This window comes from Anser cygnoides, chromosome 15 (genome assembly GCF_040182565.1).
Source record: "Anser cygnoides isolate HZ-2024a breed goose chromosome 15, Taihu_goose_T2T_genome, whole genome shotgun sequence".
Classification (NCBI taxonomy): domain Eukaryota; kingdom Metazoa; phylum Chordata; class Aves; order Anseriformes; family Anatidae; genus Anser; species Anser cygnoides.
In genome coordinates this window covers 13732661-13742623 of record NC_089887.1, presented here as the reverse complement: position 1 = coordinate 13742623, position 9963 = coordinate 13732661, and the positions used below count along the sequence as shown (strand labels likewise).

General features: G+C 40.4%; 1 protein-coding gene across 9 annotated transcripts in view; it reads left to right on the top strand.

Moving 5' to 3' along the window:
* IFT140 (intraflagellar transport 140) overlaps positions 1-9963 on the top strand; it is a 77004-nt gene that overhangs the window by 59901 nt on the left and 7140 nt on the right. For all 9 annotated transcript variants that reach the window (XM_066977386.1, XM_066977389.1, XM_066977390.1 and 6 more), the window contains one exon: positions 7719-7896. In XM_066977386.1, coding sequence (XP_066833487.1) covers positions 7719-7896 — 178 coding nt within the window. The remainder of the gene's footprint in view (positions 1-7718; positions 7897-9963) is intronic.

Here is a 9963-nt window from a genome sequence, read left to right as displayed (position 1 = left end):
AACCCATGGAGTTGTTGTTGTTTTAAGCCTAGCAGCTGGGTGGATGATATGCGTATTGTTGATGATACCAAAGGCAAACTTCTGCCCAACAGTGCACCTGTTTCTGATCTTCTGATCTCTCCTGTCTCTGAATTTTTTTTTGTGATTGTTTTCGAAGCCCGAGGATGTATTTTGAGGGCACAAACTTCTTCTTATGTTGTACATGCAAAAATGCAGCAATTGTATTTTTACAAAAGCAGAACAAAGCCAGTCTGATGACTTAAAACTTAGTCAAATTTCTTTTTTCTTCCTGCACAAATTATTTGGCACGAGAATTTTCTACCTCTTTTCTGAATTCCACTAACATTAAAAATAAAAGCATATTCCTCTTAAGTCATAATTGTCTTTGAGTGTTAAGGGGACTGGCTGATCTAAACATTCTGATATTGGTTTAGGGTTTGATATACATTTTACTTGAGAAATTTTGCATGTTACGCACCCAAATCCATAGAAGTCAATGACTTTGCATTTAAGGCAGTTTTGATAGAAGTGGGGAGGAAAAAAAAAAAAGCTTTCTCCCAAGTTGCTTCTTGTTGTGGCTGCAGATGGGTGGGTAGCTGTCTCATGAGTTGCATCTGGGAACTGATGCAGCTGAGACACATGGCTCACTTCACTGCCACTTAAAACATGGGAGATGATGCTGGGACTAGTGAGAAAGGTGGCATTAAATCAGACTGCTTCATCTCTCTAGTTACAGTGAGGTGGTCATCTCAGAAAAGGTTGCATAATTTCAAATCCGCATTGTCTTTCTGTTGGTAGGGACTCTCGTCACAGCTGTTTTGAGACTTGTGATGATGGGAATATTTCTGGGAACTCCGGTTCCTCCTTAAAGAGCAGAAAGGATAGCAGCACAGCAGTCCAAGCCCACCCAGATAATACACCAACACGAGGAGTGTTTGAGGAGCGATGCAAGGCAGTAGTAATGGTTGCATGCAGTTATTTAGCAAGTGCATTGTGACTTTTTTCCAGGGCAAAATTTCTGGTGCATGTTCTCGTCCATAACTAGCTTTTTGCTGTGTTATGTGCTAAAGAGTAGTTCTGTTCAGTAGTGGGTTAAATTATTCCATGCAATTTGTATAGTAGCTTTGGGGTCTTTCTGGGTGAGAAGTCTGTTATGTAAATCTAATTTTACTCCTGGAGTCTCAATAATTTGGATAATTATTTCATTCCATAGTGAGTTTGTCCATTTAGTACCTAATAAATTCTGTTTACATTTGTTTATGCAGGGCACAATATTATATTGACATGGTTTTCCAATGACAAATGGCTTTTTATAATAATATCTAAAGCTATTAAATTGGGAAATTCCTGAAATGAGTAATTGCACCAAGTCAGAATCAAATGAGTTTTGCAAAGATCCAGTAAATTTTCCTAGCTTCCTCATACCAAAGTGGCTCAAAGTTATTCATTGTTGTTACAATTTTAATCAAAAACATTAATTTAATATTATTAGCTTTTGTTGCAACTTTTCCTGTATTGTTTAGCTTCTTGCTGTCTCATTAAGGTTCTTGTTGGCGCTTGGTGACATTCTCTTTTTTCACTGAGAGATCTTGTGCTTCTAGTACAAACCAGTCAAGGAATCCTTCTGATCCTTAAAAAAAAAAAAAAATCACTAATGAACACTTGTCTATTGATAAATGTGCAGAAGTATATTCAATTCTTAGTCCTTCAAATCCTTTCTTGAGACATAAATGCACTTTCAGAACAAAAAGCAAAGAATACTGATAAGGAAGCATCTTTATTTCTATATTGGTGAAAATAGATAATGTGATTATGCCAAGTATTGCAACAGAATATCGTGTATTGAAATGCCTTAGAAGTAAGTTTGGGTCACTACCTGAGGGAATTATTAGGTGACTATGTATTTCTTCTGTCTAATGCGGTACTTACTGCAGTACTTGGGACAAAGGGATTTTGTTTGTTATAATTCATGCTAAACTATAGCTTGATACTGACTTTATCAGGGTAAGTTTGGAACAGACAAATCTATGTATTTAATAGAACATCTTAAATATTGTTCTTTAAGACTTCTGTTGCTTTATCAAGTATTCTGTTTCTTCTAGGGAAGGGTTCATAGGAATAATCTATGCATTTTCAATGTTCTGAACGTATGTGAGAAATGCCTGACATATTTGGCAGAGGAAAACTCATTTGGTATGATCAACATTCCAGGTTACAACAGCAAAGACAGCATGCCACGTGCTACCAGTTTGGGCATTTTAGCTCTACATTGATTTTGCATTGATTTGAAGATGAGATCAAAGTTCATCTTTGATGATGTGTTTAAAATTTTACATAGTGCTTCTAAATTACCAGCTTTGAGTCCCCACTAACTTTAGGTGTCAAGTAGTTTGTCTTGTTTGGCCATGGATAAGCTGTCTGTAGCTATTATGGTCCACAGCTTGATGCTTATGTCCTATGACTGGTCTATCAAATTGTATATGTGTAGAGTTCATCAAAAATTATATTATTAGAATTACTTACTGTTGTATATTTAAGCTAGATTGCATTATTTTATTGCTTTTTTTCGGGGGATGTAAGGTGCAACTTGAAGTTACTGAAGTCAAGGCAAGGGTACAAATAATTAACATTTGGAAAATAGTAATAGATGCTGATAATTTTCCTTAGGAAGCAGCACCTGCTTTGTTCCATCCTTTTCCTTTGCATGGTAAACACCCAAGAGCAGCACGTAGGCAGTGGGTGGAGGATAGGGAAAGGGTGGTGCCCACTGCCTCGCAGTGTTTGTCCAGGTCAGCCCAGACGTGGTTTACATTATGGTGAGTCTCAGAGTAAACACTTCGCACCAGAATGTTACATCTACTCTGTTTGTGGTTAGCTGAGCTGCTGAGAACCTGCTTTCAATTTCTTACACAGTTCCTTGTACAGTGAAGCTTCCTCATGTCTGGTTGTTGGTCAAGAAAGACTCTCCCACTTCTCAGAAGTGAAACCTGGGCGTCCCTTTTGGACAGTCCCGGCTGTGTCTGGGGCACAAGGGGATGCTCACCCACTCCACATGGTTGTGTTAAGGGATGTGGCCTTGCTTGCACTGAAGTTAGTGGGAGGCAGTGGTCGAGACCGGAGGGTGTTGTACTGAAACTGGGATGAATGTGTGTGTTGTTTTTGTCTCGTGTTAAAATGAGGAGAACTGTTCTACATGTTTTCAGTGACTAGCAGGAAAATCTAGCCACATCTCCGTACTATTAAAATGTTATATATATAATGTACTGTTACAGATACTGTATTTAATATTTAAAGCAGAGTACTTAGGATCCTGTTCATCAAAGTGAGACCCAAGATGAAAAGAAAGATTTTATTTTTCTACTGGTCAAGATATTTAGAGATGAGATGGAATGCAAGTATGTTCATTTTTTCAAATATGGCCCATTAAATAGAGTAGGGAGATAGTAATATGTTCAGACACATGAATCTCCAGCACTTTAAATAGTACTACTTTTACTGTTTTTTTTTTTTTAATTCCATGCAAAATGGGCAATGAAAAATGTATAGTTACAGAAGAGTTTATGAAATCAGAATGTTAGATACTGTAAACATAGTTTCACAGAAAAACAGACCCAGAAGATCAGAGATTCTGGAAGAAAAACTGATTCATCAAAAATGTGGTAAAACTTGCATCTAGTCCTAAGTGGCATCAAAGGTGTTTGTTTGTTTGTTTGTTTGTTCGTTTCAGACTCCATCGTGCTACTGATGTGGCCTGAAGCTTGGGAAGTTTGGGGTGCAGCAGCAGATTATTTATTAATGTGCTTCATGGGTAGGCATAGCTCCCCCGAAATGCACAGGGAGCTCATTCTTATGGCTCTGGTTGTGCTCTTGCTCCATCTGGTCTTCATTAAGTATCCAGTTGTGGCTAACGAAGCACAGATGTGAGCTGCTTTCCAAAGGGAAGAAAAAGAGGAGGAGGGGAAGAACAGGAAATTCTCAGAATATGAGCTGGGGGAAGGGTAGATCATTACTTGGTGTTCTGTATGTGGCAGTGAGGCCAACCCTAGGAAGAAGAGTTGCTGCCTTTTAAGGACGTAAGGACAGATGGGCCTTTCTTGCTACACTAACAACCGTTGAGAGAAAATTGATGGTTTTGCCTTGGATTTAAGCAAGAGTGTCCTACCCCTCCTGTTCCTTGTTTCTTAACTTGACCTGCATTGTTTTGTACATATCCAAAGTGGCAACAAAACTGATGTGCAGCTGCCCCTCTGGGATGCTGTTCTGCTGCTGGAGATGTCTCCCTGATCACTGAAGAACAGAATAGGATAGAATAATTCAGGACCTTCAAAGATCATCTAGTCCAACTGCCTGATCGTTTCGGTGCTAACCAAAAGTTAAACCATATTAACAAGGGCGTTATCCCAATGCCTCTTGAGCACTGACAGCCATGGAACCTTGCTAGGAAGCCTGTTCCAGTGTTTCACCACTCTCATGGTAAAGAAATTTTTCCTAAAGTCCAGTCTGAACGTCCCCTGCTGCAGCTCCAGCCCCTTATCCAGCTTTGTTGACCTCCTCTGGACACTTTCAAGGACCTGAACACCCTTTTTATATTGTGGAGCCCAGAACTGCGTGCAATATTCAAGGTGGGGCCACACCAACACTAAATATAGTTGGAGAATTGCCTCTTTTGATGGGCTGGTTATGCTGGGTTTGATGCATCCTAAAATGTGGTTTGTCCACTGGTCTGCCAGAGCGTGCTGCTGGTTCATGTTGAGCCTTCGTTGCGTTTCACGTGGTGATGTTACTGTAATGCCTTTCCAGTTTTTAAATAAGATACAATAGATAATAATACAATAAAGACAAGCATATATATGAATAAAACTTTATATGCACGTGAAGACTGCCTTTGCAAGCAAATAGTATGTTACTATCAGAAACACTTGAATACCTTATGAGCAACAGACTGTAGTATATAGAGTGTGGTGTTAAAATTATATATATATTTTTTGTTATTGTTATTATTGTTGTTGTTCCAGCCTGTCGGTAGCTTGCTTCTGGAGCATCTCAGGTTAGTTTTGTAAATGGTTTGGAGTGGGGGAGGAGGAGGTGGAATGGCAGAGCTCCAGCTCTTCAGTGCATTGAGGTGGGGTACCGCATGCATATGGCATGGGTGCCTGGGGGGCATGCTGGCAGCTCGTGTGTGGGACAGGAGCTCCCAGAGAGGAATCCCTGGAGCAACAGCAGCTCCCCCACTGAGTTTTGAAGTTGGCAGGAGCCATTGCCGTTCATGAAAGCATAATGCTGCCAGTAGATGATGAGTAACAGCAGGACTAGGGAAATGGCTGTCCCCTTGTATGTGGCACTTGTGAGACCATACCTCGAATATTGGGTTCAGTTGTGGGCCCCTCACTACAAGAAGGGTATTAAGTTGCTTGAGCGTGTGTAGAGAAGAGCAATGAAGCTGGTGAAGGGACTAGAAAACAGGACTTAGGAGGAGCGGCTGAGGGAAAGGGGGCTGTTTGGTATGGAGAAGAGGAGGCTGAGGGAGGCCTCATCAATCTACCTGAAGGGAGGTTGCAGCGAGGAGGGTGTCAGTCTCTTTTCTCAGGTGACACGAGGAAATGGCCTCAAGTTGCACCAGGAGAGGTTTAGTCTGGACATGAGGAAGAATTTCCTCACAGAGAGGGTGGTCAAGCAGTGGAGCAGGCTGCCCAGGGAAGTGGTGGCGTTGCCATCCCTGGAGGTATTGAAGAGGCGTGCGGACGTGGCACTGAGGGACATGGCTTAGTGACGGGATTCAGTAGGCCAGGATAATGGTTGGACCTGGTGATCTTGAAGGTCTTTTCCAACCCAGATGATTCTATAATCTTTTAAGTCCTGTTTTGTTTCTCTGCACACTATTATTTTTAACTTTGTACTTCAAAATATGCCATTTGCTCTATTTCCTTTCAAAAGTTTCCACTCCCTGTAGGCTAATAAGATTTCTCATCCTCTTGTCTCTGTTCAAGTCCATGAACTCTTACATTTATGGAATTGCAAGCTGTCAAGGCTCTTAAAGATTTTGATTTCCTTTCAGAAACGTGCTGTTTGTTAGTTTGGCACAGTGCAAGCTTGTGTTCCTTCAGACAGAGTGAAATGGCTGTTGGCAGCTTCTTCTGGCATGCTAGAGATTTTGGAAAGTACGTATATTTTCCTCGTGTGTAGTGAAGCACAGCCGTGCACATACATGCTAGGTTTGGCGTCTTGTACTAATGACAGAACTTACCGTCTTTGTTGATCAAAGCTAGGTGACAATATTTAATATGACCTCAATGTCCTTTAAAGATGTTTTTCCTGCCTATTGCCACTTTGGGGTATAGGCAGTGGCTTGCATAAAAAAAGAAAGTAATTCAAACTTTCTAAAAATGAGGGTGGTCGCATCTTCTGCTGATAAAAATCAGCATTTCTATGTTGAATGGAGATGCACAGGCTTACACTTGGAAGGATCTAGCCCTGAAGTTTTTGTAAGGCCTTTCCAGTTCAGAAGTTACTTCATTCTGTTTCCATGTTGCTTTTGGCATTTCAGTCTGGGAGGGACTTGGATATGTCAGAAGAGGGCAAGAGCATACTGTGTTTGAACCAGGTTCCATATGGACAGGCGGATATAAGAAATCCTATAAAATATTCAGAGATGTGTTTTTGCTTTTCAGAAGCAAAACTTCTGAATTATCTGAAATTTGTCCCAGATTTATTACTTCTGATCCTGTTTTATTTTCTCTATCCTGTTTGGCCTTAATGAAGTGTATGTCTCGTATTTATATTTATTTCTACTTGAAAATTTTGTACTGGTTGTAGTTGCAAATAGAAGATAATCTTATTTTAAAATAAATTAGGAAAAACATTTTTCTTTTCTGCCTTCATCAACTGTGTGTGCTTGACAGCACGTTGCATCTCATCTGCTTCTCTGCTTCCCGGTTAGTCAGTTTCCCCTGTTTGTGCAGGTCTTTCCCACAGCAACTGGGAAGAGAAAAACATTTTAATCATAGGAAAACATGATTGTCAGCCCCCCACCCCCAAAGTGGAAGATTTGCTTGCAGGTGCAAGACCTGAAGTGGCATTCAACTCTTAGCTTTTTTTTTTTTCCTGCTTTTATCATTTAGGTACTTATTTTGTGTTGTGGTGGTGTCTGAGAACTGTGTGGACCACACCTCCACTGAGGATCACGCGCTGAAAAACACACCATATTTTGAATGTTTATGTTTTTATTAGTCGGACATACTGCGTTTTACTCTGTAGAGCCTCACACACAACCAGAATTTATGTAAATCTTCGCTTGTCCCCCGTGCAACTGTCAGTTGTGCTGCGGCCCTCCTATTCAGCAGTGTTGTCTGGTGAGACCTGACAATGTTGCATGGGAGCACAAAGCTGAGATGTTCACTGCATCTGTGTTGGCAGATGATTTTGTTAAGTGTAAACTCTTAGCTTTGAGCTAAGAGTTAAAGAGTTTGAGCTAATAGTTTAAGCGTAGCTTAAAGCTATGGACATTCAGTTCCAGAATGTTCCTTTATGTCTGAGGACTATTTCTGTTCCTCTTAAATCTTCACATAACAACTGGAGTCTGTTTATGTGTGTTAAGTGTGGACTATGCTAATGGTTTTCCCTTTCACTCTCTCCTCTTTCCTTGCCCCTTACCTGCCTAATACACAAGTCTTGATGGCGCTACCATTAACAGCACTTCCCTTCTTTCTGCTTTGTCACAGTGAGACTATCTGGGAGAACATGGCTCACATGTGTGTGAAGACTCAGAGGCTTGACGTTGCCAAAATTTGCCTTGGAAACATGGGTCATGCAAGAGGAGCCAAAGCATTAAGGGAGGCTGAACAAGAACCAGAGGAGGAAGCCAGAGTCGCTGTGCTAGCAATTCAGCTGGGCATGCTGGTAAGCCCTGTTAATCGTAGGCATCCTAGAATATCCACTCCATTTAACTAGGGAATAGATTGACAAAATGATCGTTTCTGATAAATCTGAGAGAGGTGCAAAAATCTTATAAGGAAGTAAAAATCTATTACCAGGTTTCCAAGGAGTAATGAAGAATAGTTCTTACAATTATTTTCTTGAAGCTGAATTTTTATCCTCGGGAAGTAGACATCCCTTCCAGCACTGTACAGCCCAGTGCTGCACAATTACTGTGCCACACTCAACTGTCTTTCTCTGCAATCAGTGTGAATTCTATAGGCTCAACAGCCCTATGGGCCCTTTCTGTGGTCCTTGAAGGGTAGATGACAACAAGGATTGCAGAACCTGATGCCTTTAAATAAGAATTCCAAGAGCCATAGCAGCAGAAGTTTATAACAAATTAATCTTTTATAACAAATTAACTTGTTTGATATATATATAATATATATATTAATTTTTTATAACAAATTAATTTGTTTTCTTGATTGCTGTACAGAATATACATATGTATAGTAAATAGTATAGTATATAGTAATATAGCATATTTACTATATACATATATATAGTAAAACTGCTGCTGAATGTAGGAAGCTTCCTTTAAGGATGTTGTATGTATGAAACATCCTAAGTTCTCTCTTACATTTTTCTTGGGGCATAATACTTCAAATAATCATTCTAGGTTTGACCGGATTAAAAAGAGATGTACTTTGAAATGTTTTATATTGAACATTTTAACAAACATATTTTAAGGTCCAGTGTGAGAAATGCAAGGTTCATTTTGACGTGTTTGCAGAATGGAAGGCTGAAGGTGTGTTCTGCAACAGAGTGAGGACTGGCCTAACGCTTTTCAGCAGCGTAGGCAAAATGAAAGTTTCCTGCCCCAAGGTTGGGAGCTGGCTAGCTGTGGGGATGGAGAGCTCTGTCAAGTCAGATTTGCTGCGTGTGCTGTCCCAGAGTCGTTGGCTCTCCTACGTTTGCCCAGATTTCTGTCGCTGCTTCTCCTGTTATGCTGGCAGTGACGTGCCTGGATTCTAGCACAGAAAGAGCAGTCAGGCTGTTCAGCCATCTCCCCATAGCCTGGCACAGTGGCACGCTGTCCCTTGCACCTAAATCTGGAGCCTGACCTGACAGCAAATATGTACCAAAGCGGATTCTGTCTTTTCTGCATAGCTTTATTTTACTCTGAGTTCTCTGCCCTTGATTACTGTGCTTTACCAATATCACTGAGATCTAATATGGAGATGATATTATCACGTGGATGACTGATATTATCAGGTGGATTGAAAACTGACTGGAGCACTGTCAAGTTAGATGAGTAAGAGAGAGAATGTATTCTTCTTGGTTAGCCTTTATTTTATGTCTTCATCAGTGATCTGTAAGAAAATCGTAACAGAGATGTTTAGTCTGGGAACCAGAGAAAGGTCCAGCAAATGACCAGTAAGAGGGACAAACTGAGACAGCAGAATTGATGCCATGCCCCACAGTTCATAGGAGATCACAAATTGGCAAAATGCTACGACAGCAAAAATCTGGGTCTGTGTTTGTGGAGACACCACATCCTGGGGCTTTGATTTGATAACTTTCGTCTATGGGTTTGCTGCAGCTGCAGCTGGAATATTGCCTTCCACCTGTAAGCACCTCATTACCAGAAAAAAATGTTGATGAACTGCAAGTACAGAGAAAATCAGTGCAAATTGTTAAGCACTTGGAAGGGTTTTACAGACAAGGAAATCTTTAAGACAGCCAAATAGCTAAACTTTGGCTTAAAAAGGTGTTTAGCAATCTACAGCTATTTTAACAGTATGAAAGCTGGAGAGGTAGTGGAACTACCCTGAATTGAAGTGATGGGAAAAAAATGAAAATTTAACTAAATGTTTGGAAAAGCTTCCTGGAAGAGAAAGCTGTGAGGCTGAAAAGTGTTAGTACTCCTTCTTTTGGATATTTAGATCTATTTGGAGAGGTGAAGGAGAACTGTAGCAAGACAGATGCTATTTTGCTGCTTTTTTTCTCTCATACAGTAATAAAATCATAGTGCCAGCAACTTCCATC